The sequence below is a fragment of the Hemiscyllium ocellatum genome, chromosome 5 (genome assembly GCF_020745735.1).
Source record: "Hemiscyllium ocellatum isolate sHemOce1 chromosome 5, sHemOce1.pat.X.cur, whole genome shotgun sequence".
Taxonomy (NCBI): domain Eukaryota; kingdom Metazoa; phylum Chordata; class Chondrichthyes; order Orectolobiformes; family Hemiscylliidae; genus Hemiscyllium; species Hemiscyllium ocellatum.
The window spans coordinates 84361088-84377462 of NC_083405.1; the positions used below are offsets into that span (position 1 = coordinate 84361088).

The 16375-nt window shown below is 40.0% G+C and overlaps 1 protein-coding gene across 1 annotated transcript in view; it reads right to left on the minus strand.

Annotated features, from left to right (window-relative positions):
• The window catches only part of cdk14 (cyclin dependent kinase 14), a 657100-nt gene that overhangs the window by 639840 nt on the left and 885 nt on the right, over positions 1 to 16375 (minus strand). Inside the window, exon 2 of the mRNA XM_060824928.1 lies at positions 16180 to 16211. Coding sequence (XP_060680911.1) covers positions 16180 to 16211 — 32 coding nt within the window. The remainder of the gene's footprint in view (positions 1 to 16179; positions 16212 to 16375) is intronic.

Genomic DNA, 16375 nt, shown 5'->3' on the forward strand with positions numbered 1-16375 from the left:
GAATTAAACTAGTAAGGTTGGGGGAGGGGGGTGGGGACCCAGGGAGATAGTGAGTAAAGCGATCAATCTAAAACTGGTACAGTTGGGAAAAGAAAAGAAGAGAGTCAAAACAGTCAGGAACAAAGCAGAGAACAAGGTAGGACTGAAATTACACTGCATCTATTTCAATGCAAGAGGCCTAACAGGGAAGGCAGATGAACTCAGGGCATGATTAGGAACATGGGACTGGGATATCATAGCAATTACAGAAACATGGCTCAGGGATGGACAGGACTGGCAGCTTAATGTTCCAGGATACAAATGCTACAGGAAGGATAGAAAGGGAGGCAAAAGAGGAGGGGGAGTGGCATTTTTGATAAGGGATAGCATTACAGCTGTGCTGAGGGAGGATATTTCTGGAAATACATTCAGGCAAGTTATTTGGGTGGAACTGAGAAATAAGAAGGGATGATCACCTTGTTGGGATTCTATTATAGACCCCCTAATAGTCAAAGGAAAATTGAGAAACAAATTTGTAAGGAGAGCTCAGCTATCAGTAAGAATAAGGGTAGGGGATTTTAACTTTCCAAACAGACTGGGACTGACAGTGTTAAGGGTTTGGGTGGAGAGGAATTTGTTAAGTGTATACAAGAAAATTGAGTCAGTATGTGGATGTACCTACTGGAGAAGGTACAAAACTTGGCCTATTCTTGGGAACTAAGGCAGATGACTGAAGTGTTAGTGAGGGAGCACTTTGGGGCCAGTGACCATGTTTCTTTTAGTTTTGAAATAGTGATGGAAAAGGATAGACCAGAATGAACAGTTGATATTCTAAATTGGAGAAAAACTAATTTTGACGGAATTTAGCAAGAACTTTCAAAAGCTGATTGGGGGCAAATATTTGCAGGTAAAGAATCAGCTGGAAAATGGGAAGCCTTCAGAAATGAGATAGAGAGTCCAGAGAAAGTATATTCCTATTAGGGTGAAAGGAAATGTTGGTGGGTGTAGGGAGTGCTGGATAACTAGAGAAATTGATTGTTTGGTTAAGAAAAAGAACGAACCATTTGTCAGGTAAAGACAGGACAGATTAAGAGAATCATAAGAGAATAAAGGCAGTAGGAGTATACTGAAGATGGAAATCAGGAGGGTAAAAAGAGGACATGAGATAGCTTTGGCAAATAGGTTAAAGAGAATTCAAAGTGTTTACTGTGAAGGAGGATATGGAAGATATAGTATATGGGGAAATAGATGGTGACATGGTGAAAAATGTCCAGATTACAGAGGAGGAAGTACTGGATGTCTTGAAACGGTTAAAAGTGGATAAATCCCCAGGACCTGATCAGGTGTACTCTAGAACTCTGAGAAACTAGAGAAGTGATAGCTGGGTCCCTTGCTGAGATATTTGTATCATCAATAGTTACAGGAGGAGATGCCAGAAGACTGGAGAATGGCTAACATGGTACCATTATTTAAGAAAAAGTGGTAAGGACAAGGCAGGGAACTATAGACCAGTGAGGGTGACAATCGGTAGTGGGCAAATCAATGGAGGAAATCCTGAGGGACAGGATTTATACTTATTTGGAAAGACAAGGACTGATTAGAAATAGTCAACTTTTTTTTTAATGTGGGAAATCATGTCTCACAAACTTGATTGAGTTTTTTGAAAAAGTAACAAAGTGAATTGATGAGGGCAGAGCTGCAGCTTTGATCTATATGGACTTCAGTAAGGTGTTCAACAAGTATCCCCATGGGACACTAGTTAGCAAGATTAGATCTCACGGAATACAGGGAGAACTAGCCATTTGGATACAGAATTGGCTCAAAAGGTAGAAGACAGAGGGTGGGGGTGGAAGGTTGTTTTTCAGACTGGAGGCTTGCAACCAGTGGAGTGCCACAAGGATCGGTGCTGGGTCCTCTACTTTTCATCATTTATATAAATGATTTGGATGTGAACATAAGAGGTATAGTTAGTAAGTTTGCTGATGACACCAAAATTCTAGGTGTCATGAACAGCGAAGGAGGTTATCTCAGACTACAACAGGATCTTGATCAGATCGGCCAATGGGCTGAGTAGCAGCAGGTGAAGTTTAATTTAGGTAAATGTGAGGGGCTGCATTTTGGGAAAGCAAATCTTAGCAGGACCGATACACTTAATGCTAAGGTGCTAGGGAGTGTTGCTGAACAAAGAGACCTTGGAATGCAGGTTCATAGCTCCTTGAAAGTGGAGTCGCAGGTAGATAGGATAGTGAAGAAGGTGTTTGGTATGCTTTCCTTTATTGGTCAGAGTATTGTGTAGAAGAGTTGGGAGGTCATGTTGTGGCTGTACAGGACATCGTTCGGCCACTGTTGGACGATTACATACAATTCTGGTCTCCTTCGGATCGGAAAGATATTGTGAAACTTGAAAGGGTTCAGAAAAGATTTACAAGGATATTGCCAGGGTTGGAGAATTTTAGCTATAGGGAGAGGTTAAATAGGCTGGAGCTGTTTTCCCTGGAGCGTTGAAGGCTGAGGGGTGGCCTCACATTTATAAAATCATGAGGAACATGGATAAATAGACAAAGTCCTTTCCCTGGGTGAGGGAGTCCAGAACTGGAGGGCATAAGTTTAGGGTGAGAGGGGAAAGATAAAGGGAACCTAAAATGGGGTAACTTTTTCACGCAGAGAATGATAAGTGTATGGAATGAGCTGCCAGAGGAAGTGGTGGAGGCGGGTACAATTGCAACATTTAAAAAGCATATGAATAGAAAGCATTGAGGAATATGGGCCAAGTGCTGGCAAATAGGACTAGATTGGATTAGGATATCTGGTCGGCATGGACAAGTTGGACTGAAGGGTTTGTTTCCATGCTGTACATCTCTAGGTCTCTGTGGAGTTGTGCAAGAGAAGAGAAGCGATGGTCTGCACCTGCCCACGTGCCATCAGATTTAACGATGTGTGGACACACGCTCCCATTCCAAAAATCGCAAACAATTTAAACATTTGGAATTCTGAAGAAAAGCAACATGCATTCAGGAAGGAATTCAATTTAACTGGACTATTTCATATGGGGTGAAAATGTGTTGCTGGAAAAGTACAGCAGGTCAGGCAGCATCCAAGGAACAGGAAATTCGACGTTTCAGGCATAAGCCCTTCATCAGGAATGAGGAAAGCGTGTCCAGCAGGCTAAGATAAAAGGTAGGGAGGAGGGACTTGGAGGAGGGGCGATGGAGATGTGATAGGTGGAAGGAGGTCAAGGTGAGGGTGATAGGCCGGAGTGGGGTGGGGGCGGAGAGGTCAGGAAGAAGATTGCAGATTAGGAGGGTGGTGCTGAGTTCGAGGGAATCGACTGAGACAAGGTGGAGGGAGGGGAAATGAGGAAACTGGAGAAATCGGAGTTCATCCCTTGTGGTTGGAGGGTTCCCATATTTCATATGGGGCTCTAGTCTGTTAACAATGCAATTAACCCTGTTCATCTCTCCGAAATGGTTCTCAGGATGCTGTGCCATCAATTTAACCAAGTGTGCACTGCAAACCCGCAACATTTTTAAAACCAAAGCCTAAGTCAACTCTCCCAACATGGCTTACCATTCATTTTTGTGCACATCTCAATTTAGCATATTATTTAAAGTGGTTGCTGATGTTCAATACTTCTCAGGACAATGTTACACCAATTTTGAGCCCCATATCAACAACTGCAAACTTTGACGGGAGGGGGAAAACAAAGTGGGGAGAAATGGTTTCCTTAAATTTACTGTCCTTTGCAGTACAATTCACTGGGGAATGAACTTGAAATGAAGCTCCCCTATTCCCAGTCATCACAAACTTTTAAAAAAAAAACAAAGTTGCCCAATTTAGTCAATTTTCAGATTGAGGTTGAAAAGGTATGGGCCAGGTTTCAGTACTGAACAAGATTTACTATTTATTGGAAGTAATTAGAGTCTAGCCAGAATTTAAAAGTTACAAGCCATCAAGAAATAACAGTATTTTTTTGAAAACATCTTCATTATAAATAGCCTCTTTTACATACAGATGAACTAAATGGGCAAATTACTCATAAACAGAGGTGAAGAAACCTGGAAAGACAGCTCAGTACACTTTGTTGCCAGTTTTTGTTCAAATGATAATTATGACTACTGTTGCTGGCCTGCATGTTACTCCAGTCAGCTTTCTCCAGATGGTGCTACTGGTTGGTGAGACAACATGGCCAAGTTGATTAGTCAGATAAAAACTTCAGCTTACAACTGTTGCAGGAAAGAAACTGATTTTCTTCAAGTTCACAGTGGGTTTTTAAAACAAGACCTCAGAGACTGTTCCCATGCTGAGGAGGAATTGAACATTTCTCTCTCTCTCTCTCTCTAATTTGTTCCCAGTTTCAAGCTGCTCAGTTATCCAAGAACAAGCCTTTTGGTCATTGTCAGACAAAAAGGTCAGTCAACCATTGATCACTACTCCATGCAATCAACTTCTCACCACTAACAAGAGCGGCAGTGTCCACACACCCCTAGGTTCCAAATCATCCACAACCGAAACTTCATTTGCTGTCTGTTCATGGTTGTTTACACTGTGGTTGTACGGAGGTCAGATCACCCGTTTTTCCAAACTGCAGAACCATTCCCAAAACAGCTTTCATTTCAGATGGGGGCGGGAACTAAAAAGACAGTCCCATCACAAACATCTCACTTCAGTTTGCTTTTGTCTTCAGGCATTATGAAGGCCCTGGAACACTGGTTTATCCACCGAAATGCCAAATGACCTGCACTACAGAATGGATTGTTGTCACAAATCCAACAACTGCACCAACACATGGACTTTCCATGAAGAATGCAAAGATCAAAGACAGTTAGGAAGAAAATTTTAGACTGAGCAACATGATTGGAGAACACTGTTGTAAGTACAATTAAAGCAAACTGAAAAATGCAGCATCTCAGGCTTGGCTGAGTTTAAGCTACAAACAACTGGAGAAAGATGGTCTGTAGTTTGAATTCCCTACATTTTTGATGCAATATTCACAAGGGAGTGCTGACATTCCTTAAACTCTTCCTCCCCCTAAAACTGCACCACGTTTAGTTGCTAAAGAGATATTTTTAGTCAAAATTTAATCATACTGACACATAACAGACCACAAGTTCAGTGTTTCTACTACAAAAGGTTTTTTTTAAAAGCTTGGATTAAGTGTCTTAAAATTAAGTTGTTAGACTGCTGTTCATGAAAGCCCACATCACAATCTTTGAAGAATTGCTGATCAGTAAAGATTTTGTTAGCATATTAATCTGGAAAACATTGAAATAAATCATGTACTTAAAATTACACTTATTTTCCTACATCAGCTAGACATGAAATACAATATCCTGTGCTACAGAACTAACTTTTCCAGACAATTAAATTTTCTTGCAAGCTGTTCTGCTTCAGGCTTCATATAAGACATTTAAAAATAAATTGAAATTCAACTTTGTTATTAGCACTGAAAATCACTAACTCAAAAACATATACACACACACACATACCTTGTCCTCCTCTCAAATCTACCCCGAAGTCTTATTAAAGTAAAATCTGCAATCTAGTCATTCAGAACTTTTATTTCAACCATTAGTTATGATCAAAAACACATCCCAACACCATTTTGGAACAAGTCAGCATGTCTTTTAAAACGTCCGAATTATACTTCCAGTTGGAGGAGTCAGTTAGGGAAATAGCAAAGCTGTGTCAATTTTTCCTGAAGAAGGGCTTATGCCCGAAACGTCGAATTTCCTGTTCCTTGGATGCTGCCTGACCTGCTGCGCTTTTCCAGCAACACATTTTCAGCTCAATTTTAATGAAGTCAGCTTCATTTACAGAGAGCAAGTGAACTCCCAGTATTTACTGGACTTGGTGTTAACTTGCCCAGGGCAATGAAGGGCAAGGAAGTTTCACCTTGGCAATGACAAAATACTAGGTAGCCAAGCTCAAAGACCAATTGTTTCCAATCTCACACTGCAATCTTTCAAAGAAAATAAGTCACAGTCCATCACTAAACCAAATCTTTTAACATAAGCAATCTTAGAAAAGGGTCTTACTGTTCAATGGTAAATGCCTGGAAATGGGTACTAAGAAGCGTTCACCATCAATTATACAAAGGCACGAATATTTTCGATGCATAGTTAATTAGCAACTCTTGCAAAGGCTAAAGTGCGCCTGGCACAATAAATCTTGAAAGACTTGAACACTATCTCACCATGTGAAGGAGCACTGAAACACACCAAACTCAGCACCTTAACCTCTTGCCCCACACCCAAAAAATCTCATTATCAATCGACAAATGGGAAAGTAAAGCGGCAGTGGAAAAGGTGAGTTGGAATAATATCACTAAGAGGAAACATAATAATGAGCAACTAATCAGGAGCATGTGACCTGCAACCATTACATACAGTCTAACATACAGTAGAATGCAGCAGTGCTTTCTCATCACAACAAATGTGAGGCTTTTTGGAGTGTAAATGCCTGCTGAGTGATCCTGTTAATTCATCTCCAAATAAACAACCTATATTTGGTTAACAGTCCAGGTACAAGATCGGCAGCTTTAAGCAAACATACTACAAGAAGGACGGTTACCCTGATTGGCACTCTAGGACACCTTACCTTTGAGACCCTGGCTTCCTGATAGTGGCATTGAGTTAACAACTACCACCTATTTGTCAGACCACAAATGGAATTTTCAGTATATTTTTCATATTGGCTCCAAGTGTCCATGCAGATGACGCACAACTGTGACCAATAACATCTATAGTCACTTCTGAAAAGGTGACTGGCAGGTAGGTATGTCACTGCATGGAAATCATGTCAAACAGTAGGGTGAGTACAGTCTGCTGTTGCCACAGGCAAAGGCAACCATCCCTCCATTGCACCTCCTCTTTCACAGCCCACCCTCAAAACGCCATGCACTCCAGTGCCATTCTTTCTCCTTTGGAAGATTGAGATTGGCTGCTCTCCAGTTACAATGCATTCAGCGGGCAAAGTCAATTACATAAGAGAAAGTGACTTTTGACAACAATTACAATATTGTTCCTTTTCTTTTTAACATAGTTGCGGTCAATTATGTCTCCAAAACAACAAGTTGCTTATTTTTTTGGTGGAGGAAATAGATGGCAAGGTTCACCTAATGACTTTGTCAGGAAGTGAGAGTATTGACAGATTAAAAATGCAGACGATTTTGAAAGACATTTAAGCGTGGTCAAGGGACAGTGCACAAAAGACTTAGAAATAGCAAAGAATGTGTTATGTCAACTACAATTTACAATGTTCTTTTTGTTATCATTGAGAGATATGAAAGTGAGCAGTGTGGCAAATGTTTCAAAACTTACCAGATAATGCTCCAAAGACCAATTTCTTCATATGCTTAAGGTAGCAACCCCGAATGAAGCACAAGTTTATAGGTAGGTACTGCTGTAGCTGCATGCTGAACATTACTTTAAAACAAGTGGGCCAATCAAGTGCTGATCCATTTGAATAAAAAAAACAACAAAATGGCAAATCATTGTACTGAACTTCCATGGGAAAATAAAGTAGTCTACAGTTAAGAATTCTTATCTATGCTTCTGTATTAGGAATAAGCTCAACTCCTTTTAGGAGACAGCCAAGTTTGCCAGCAGCTAAAGGAAGGAACAGCTATTTCCTGTTTTCAAAAGTGTGTTTGAAAAACCATTGTAAATAAAAGAGTGACTGGACATTTATCAAACCTGGAATTTCACTTAATACTTTCAGCAAACTTTTGTTTGGACAATCAGTATTGTTTGAACAGACCAAAGCCCCTTACAATATATTAAGTTGGCCTAGCCCCCAACCTGATGATTTTCAAAGTTGGGTGCCAGGTGTTGAATTGCATCTAAAATGCAATTGATCAAGCTACTAGTCTGGAAGCAAAACAAGCTTTACTCATACACCATAGTTAAAAATACAACAAAATTAAGTGCAATAACAACTTGTAGAAAACTTAACCGAATAATAGATTAACAACTACTCAACACTAACTATTCCAATACAGTAACATCTCATAACCACATCCTTGCAAAGGCAAATTCAGTAAAATAGATATGGTCTTGCATGCAATTCCAGTAGCAGGAAACTTTTAGTTGTAGCAGACAGAGGAATCAGAGCTGCCACATCCAGCTTCAAGACCCCAGCAACAGCTGAAAGCAAAAACTATAAGTCCTTGTTCTGTGGGAGTCTGATCCGACCCGTTCAGGCTGCTTCTATTGTTCTAACTTCAAAAAGCCCAAGGCCTCAATCAGTTTATTGGCTTTGGAGCAGACTGCTCAATACCCATTTTTAGAAGGCTGGTTTAAATCTGTTTTAAGCTGAACTTAGACTTTGTACCTCAACTCCTGAATTAGTGAGGCATATACAAAACTACATCCCAAAAATTACTTCAAAAATACATGTAAATGGTATTGGTCTCTAAAGCAAGGAACAAGAGGACAACAATGCAAAAGACAACGAGCATTTTAAACTGAGAATTTATACTATTGAAGTTATCTTGTTGCAAATAACAAAGTGTAATTGTTTCAGGCTGCCAAAAAGTTACTTTTATAATAGTCTCAACAAAGAGTTGTCAGAGGCTCACATTTGCTGTCATCCAACATAATCATGGTTGATTTGAGAGAATCTTTAACTCCATTTTCTTCTAACTACACCCAACCCCAATAACCCTGGACTTCTTTGACAAAAATATGTCTAACTCCGCTTAACATCCACTCAGTGATTCCACCCTCCGTGTTCATGAGGAAGTGACCCTTCGGAAATAAATTCTTCTTAACTTATCTAAATTAGGAGTACTCTTAATTTGAAGATTACTCCCTAGCCCTAGATTCCTCGAGAAGGGGAAGACATTTCAACATTGATCATGTCAAGCCCCCTTAAGATTTAAACTATTTCAGTAATATTACTCACTTTTTCTAACTCCATTAAGCCTCAAATTGCACAAGCTTTCATTACACAATAGGAAGCTTTCTCTGAACTGCTTACAATAGAAGTAAGTCCCACCTTAAAATCACCAAAATGACACAACACATCCTGATGTGGTGACACTAGTGCCTCATTATGCAGTCGCAACAAAAAAAAGACTCCTCTACTTTTTCACTATCCTCTTGCAATCAAGGTCACCATTTCATTTGCTAATTACTTCCTTTCCCTGCATTCTGACCTTTTGCACTTCACATACAAAAGCTCACCCAGGTCCTCTGTAGCCTCCAAATAAGTATTCTGTTTTTCAATTTTGTCCAAAAAGTGAACAACTTCATATTTCCCATAACCTACCAAATATTTGCCCACTCATTTTACCTATTCTTTGGGATGCTTTGGATCCTAACACATCATTTTCCTAACCATTATCATAGCAGTAAATGTGAATAGAATAGTCATTAATAATCAATCTTAAACAGTCGAGGCCTCAGCACTTAGCCCTCTGACACTCCATGAGATAGTCTTCAATTTGAAAGTGATCCATTTAGTGCAATGCTTTTTGCTGTCAATCACCTCCAATGCAGAATATATTTGTTTACTATATTGGATCAAATATTTGGATATAGACTCTTTATACACCAACAAAGACCTTTTGGAAATACAAATTCATAAAGAATGTGATCTTTTGTTTCCATAAAGGGTGAGTTTGGAAGCAGGAAGGCACTTGTTTAGGCAGGATGATACTATACCCACATTCCGTCATTTTCCCAACTCCACTGGAGTAGAGCACCTGGGACAGCAGTGTTCCTGGGTGACCTTCCTGTCCCAAACATTAGGAACTGCAGATGTTGGGTATCAGTCAAAAAGTGTGGTGCTGGAAAAGTACAGCAGGTCAAGCAGCATCCAAGGAGTAGGAGAATCAACATTTCAGGCGTAAGTCATTCATCAGGAAGGTGGGGGGATAGAAGGGGGCTGAGATAAATAGGAGGGTGGGGGGGGTGAAGGTAGCTGGGAAGGCGTTATGTAGATGCGGAGGGGTGGGGGGGGGGGGGGGTGAGAGATGATAGTGATAGGTCAGAGGGGAGTGCAGATTTGAGGCATTATTTGAAGTCAGTTAAAAGCCAGTGACAATGCCATAGGTCTGGAGTTGCACACAAGCCGGATAGTGGATCTTCAACACCTTTTTACAAGGCCATTAAATGAACGAGATGGGTTTTACAACAACTGACAATGGTTTTCTGGTTATCATCCCAGTTTAAATTTTCATTTTTCAGCCTAGAATGAAAAGGAGCAAACGCCATGAGAACAGTTGTTTTTTTTGGGAATAAGCCCTTCATTAGGAAGGTGAGGGTGAAAAGAGAGGTAGTGGCTGTGACATAAATAGGAAGGTGGGAGTGGGGGTGACAGTGATAGGTTTATGGGGAAGATGGAGCAGATGTTGGGCAAGGATGATGGACAGTTCAAGAGGACAATGCCAGTTTGGAGGGTTGGATCTGGGATGAGGTGGGAGAGAGGGGAGACCAAAGGAAGCTAGTGGAGTCGACATCAATGCTGTGTGGTTGGAGGGTCCCAAGGCAGAAGATGAGGCACTCTTCGTCCAGTCATTGGGTGGCTTAGAGTCAGGCCTCAAAGATGGAGACTGACTCAACACGGCCATCTACTTCAAACCCACAAATTCCCACTGCTACCTGGTCTACGTCACCTCCTATCCCGCCTTCCTATAAAAACATTATCCCTTACTGAATTCCTCCAGCGTATCTGCTCCCAGGAGAAGCAACTGGCCATCCAGGACATCCCAGCTGGTCTCATTTCAAGGACCACAATTTCTCCTCCCACATGATCAGTGATGCTCTCCAGCATATCTCCTCCATTATTCACACCTCTGCCCTTGAACACCACTTCTCCACCATGAGGAGGATAGAACCTTCCCTGTCCTCACCTTCACCTCACTAATTTCCGGATACAGAGCATTATCCTCTGCCATTTCCACCATCAACAAATCAGACCCCAGAGATATATTTCCCTCCCCAACTCAATCAGCATTCCGTAGAGACCATTCCCTCTGCAACTCTCATTAGGTCCATGCCCCCCAGCAACCCAGACACCACTCCTGGTACCTTCTCTTGCCACTGCAAGAGCTGTCAAACCTCCACCTATCCCTCTCCCTCCCCATCCCCTCCATCTGAGATCCCATAGGATCTTTCCACATCAGGCAAAGATTTTCCTGCACATTCCAAACACCACATCTACTGTCGCCTCTACACTAGAGAGGCAAGACGCAAACTTACGTAACATTTCAGGAAACATCTCTGGGACACACATACACACACACACCAAACAACCCCACTGCCCTGTGGCCAACCAACTTTCTTCCCCCCACCACTCCACCAAGGACATACAAGCCCTGGGCCACCTCCACTACCAAATCCCACCCCCCCCACCCCGAACCCCCGATCCTAGACCCAGCCCTCCAACTCAGCACTGCCCTCTTGAATTGACCTACCTATCCATCTTCCTCCTCACGTATCCAATCCACCCTATCATCACGCCACCACCACCCCCCCCCCCCCCACCCCGCATCTACCTATCGTTTTCACAGCTACCTTCTGCCAACCCCTATCGTCACCTTCCTGATGAAGGACTTGTGCCTGAAACGTCGACTCTCTGCTCTTCAGATGCTGCTTTCCTATCTGAATGCCAAGTAACCACCACTTAAGGATGACAACCACTGGGCATGACTTCCATCCTTGGGGTCTGCTTTCCAAGGGAAGGTGCACTGATGGCCTTGTCAATGTTTGACTGGCATTAGATTCAATAGGTCATCCCTGAAAATAAAAAGTCAGCACAGGTCTCTCTAGGCCTCACTAGGTCAACAAGACTCCAACATTTACTCATTACCCCTCAGTCATCTACTTCCTCAAATAACAAACAAATTGACAAAAACAAACAAACAAACAAACATGTTGAGTGTGCTTGATTGCACAGGCATTATCTAAACGTTCTGCCAGCCACTGCTTTGAAACAATAAATGCTCCCTCTGGCCAGATATTAGGCTCACTAGAGTCCAGCTTCCTGCTTTTCATCTTACTCCTGTCTTGAATTGAGTTGTTACGTTTGCAGTTTTCCAATTCACTGCAATCTTTCCAGAGTTTAGGGAATTTTGCAAAATTATATTCAAATGTATCTCGTTATCCTGCAGCCACTTCTCATACTCTAGATTGCAGGCCATCGAACTTGTCAGCCTTTAGTCAGATTAAATACTTCCCAACACATTTTCCCCATAGTATTTAAATCCACACCCCATTGAACATTTTCCTAGCTTTCCTAATGCTCCAATTCTTCCCCCTCACTAGATTTCATACTTTCCTGATCTTTTGCCCTACCATTAAATCACAGCATTGCATGCCTTTTCTTCCAGTCTGATCCCTTAGTTTGCAAGGGTGCAGAATTAGCCATATGGTTCACATTGCTTGCTGGGACGCTGCATACATTTATATGCAGGGACCCATCCTCTGTAGGGAGGGGAAACAGGTCAAGAATTTTCATTTAATTCTAAGTGAGAAAAGAACAAAACCAGTCCAAGGAACTGTTCTCCATGGCAACACCTATAACCAAGCTTAACTAGTCAAACAGCACCCTTCTTTCATCCAGAATAAAAGTTTTTGCTCTTGGAAGTATGGCATTCTTGCATTCCTCCTGATGAGTGCAAGATAAAACCTTCAGCAGCATGGGTGTTTGTGTTTTCCCTCCTCCCCTCAGACATACCTACATAGTGTACTATCAAAGTGACTAATAGCAAACTCTCTCAAGGAATTCCTTTTAATCTGTGTTACCCATTTATTGCACTGCACACAATTTCTCCAATGCTGCTTCAGAGCTACTCATTCCAGGCTTGTGGGAACCTCCAATTGCAGAGCTGGAGTTTCTACAGGGAGTTGAGAGAGTGTACCCAGACTGTTCAAGACACACCTTAGTCAGTCAGTCTATTTGTGGAGAGGAGGAAACTATTGTCGTTCAATATTTTTGATTATTATTTCAGTATTCTAAAACAATTAACCAAGTAGAGATAATTGAAAAATAGGTGGAACACCATTGTAGCTGTCATGACTAATCACATTTCAAAAATAATAACTTCCTTCATTATTCCAACTGCTTTTCGTGGCATACCAAGATTTTAAGTCCAATGTCCTTCACGTACTAATAACACTTAATTGACTGAGAAATTGTGCAAGTATCCCATCCAAACCACCCTTCTATACAGTGAAACTTGTATAAAGATATTTGCCCAACCATCAATACAAAATTCTACAGTCCACTACTCCAAAGCATGCCTGAAGTTTTAAATGGGTCAGTCACCTTTTCCAAAAGGAAACTCTCAACATGCAGACAACTTGATACCACAGCTTAGGTTCTTCACAACATTAAAAAAAAAGGTCTTGTTGACATGGGTCTATTATTTAAAAAATGATAATGGCTACCAAATGTTAAAACAATAAAACAAAACTTATTTTACTAACATTCATTCACTGTTGAGGCTCAAAAGTTACATGATAATTTAAATTCTCCAGCCTAATATTCTGCACTCCAACACAGAATGTGGGCAAGTATACATCTAACTGAATTTCTTCATGCTGCATTCATAGCTTGCCATATAAAAACATGTTAATATACTAACAAAGCTATGTAAAAAGCTGGATATTTTCCATCCCATTTCTGTTTCTTTTGACAGTCATTTTCAGTTGGAAGTTGCTATAGTCACCAAGTGCAAGACCTTGGAGTAGTACATATTTCATACTGTCCCGATTTGCATATTTTTCACATACTAAACCAAGAACACTTTGTTTTGAAGGTATTTTTTCCCTTGAATGCATCACAGATCATCTGTCACGTGAACTAAGAATGTACCCGATCTGAAATACCAATTACTATTTTGTGGTCTCACGTTTGCTCACTGAAAAAAAGGACACACTGCTTCCAGCTCTATCAAATACAAGAAGGAAATCAGTGCTAATTTGTATGTAATGCTGATTATTACCTCCAAATATTGCACAAGGTTTAAACACATTGCTTGCTTCATACTGATTCAACAAAGCTTATTATTTGAATGAGTGGACAGATGGGGCAGTTTCCAGCATTGATTGCTGTCTAACAAGTTTGCAAAGATAGTAACTTTTTCAACAAAAAAAGACATATCAATAAAATATTGAGGCAAATCAACCCTGAGCCTATCCTGACATTTCTCAAAACACAAAGATTTTACGCGAAGTCATTTCACAATTACCAGCTGAAGAAATTGTAGAGAAACATCTGCTGCAACATTCCATTGTCAAACAATGCAAAATTTTGATTGGCAAAAAAAGCAACACTTTGTTCAATGATTTTTTTTGTGGATTTGCAGCAGAACGCTCAAAAAATCTTTCAGTGCAACATTTCTTAGACAAAAATGTAACCTTACATATTAAGTTTTGCAACTTCATAATAGGAGTCAGATTCAAATTTGAATTTAATTTACATGTGATAAATTAGGTGTGATATTTCAATGAGTTTGATCATTTATAATGTGAAACATCTGGAACATTAGATCTATTAATAGAGCTACAATAAAAATTCTTGTTAAAGGGACATTATAAATTGAGGGTTGGACAGGTTTTGCATCTAAATTTGAATTATGTCACAAATGAAGGGGTCATTATTTCAGATCATTAGGACTATTTATTCCAATGATGCCCTGAATCACCAACTACATATTTTAACGATAACAAAACCAAATGAAACAAAATAGCATTTGATCATGCACCCAATACCATAATGAAACTAAAACTGAGAACTCCAAAGAGCTGGCAATTGTATGAATGTCAGTAATCAAGACACCTATTTAGATCACAAAGATTTAGGGTTATCTAGAGCAAAGAACAAAGAATTCAGCCTCAAAGAAATATGGTTAGCCTTCCAGATTCCATTAACAGACCAAGGTTACTGATCAATCATTATTACCTTGGAGTATTGCAGACCTGCCTGGATCTAGTATCAGGTTTTGCCTCTGCAAACCAGGCATCTACTGACAACCTCATCACTCTAGGGCTGTCATCACTCCAAACAGATGCTATTTATGTGCCTTCTTTAACCCCTATGCAGGAGAAAGTCACAAAGTTCCCAGAGAATGGATAAATATGTTTGAATCCTGTCTCAGTGGACATAAATTCCAGAAATAAATGTAAGGAGTGAGAGTACCATAAACCACCTTCACAAGGCACAAATTCATTAATGCTATCCTCATGCCTACAGTTTAGGCACTATATCATTCAATAAATTATGCAAACATAGCATGTTTGTGCAATTTAAAACGTCACAATTAAACCCAACCATGTAATATTTTCTACAGATTAGTGCCTTCATTATTAGTGCTCCTAATTCCAGGTATTCACAATAAGATTGTATTCATTTACAAGAAAAATGTTGCCATAACTTACATTCTATTCAAGAAAGAGGATTTTTTTTTCTCTTGCCTGGGGATTTAGTGAAAATTCTTGATCCTTTCCTATTAAAATATTTATTCACATCGAGTAAACAAGCAGTTATTATTCAAAACAAGGGATGAAATAAATGCCTAGATATATTTTGACATGGTCATTTTGAAAATTTTATTGTCCAAAGGAAGTGTAGTGATAATTGTATCATAGATGGTTGAAATCCCAATATTTCTGCTCCAAGAGCTTTTATTTCAGAAGCGTCGATTCAATTTCAACCTGTTGTGCTCCGAGAAAAAAGGACAGCTGGACATGTACAGGACATACTGAAGTACCCAGTTTCCTGATAGGCTTTCAAAATGTCTTGTTTATATTATTCAGTTGACATCTGATCCTAGCTTCACCCACAATCCATTCTATAAACCCTCACTCATCACAGGTCTCAGAATGCACAGCACCAATATTGTCATCTGCAAATCAGGCTAGTCCAGGAACGTAAAACTTTCCAATTCACTGATTATCGTATAAAGATAAGAAAAGCACTGATTTATAAAATATATTCAAATTTACCAAATTATGATATTAAACATGCCCAAAAACTAAAAGATGTGAGGATGCTAAGTAACAAAATAAAATCCTCCAAGAATTCACTTAATATGGCTTCAAACTACTAAAAGAGTTTGATCTAGATTTGAACTCTGGTCACAAGGATAACATCTCACACAACCTGCCAAAAGAAAACCTTATTTCCAATCATCACTAATCACTGCAAAAGAAAAAGGTACCTGAACATGTTTATCTAAACCATGTATCTTACCTCATCAAAGTTATTGTCATCTTTCTTCAAGGCTTAAAACAAAAAAAAAGAAACATAAATTAATGCCTAGCTTGTAAGTAAATTCCCAACAAGCTAAGTACTTAAACTCATTATCCCCATTACCTACATAGGCAAAGCAGAGCTTTTAGAAAACTTCCATTCGGATTATTTCAAGAATAAAATAAGGTCTTCTGCA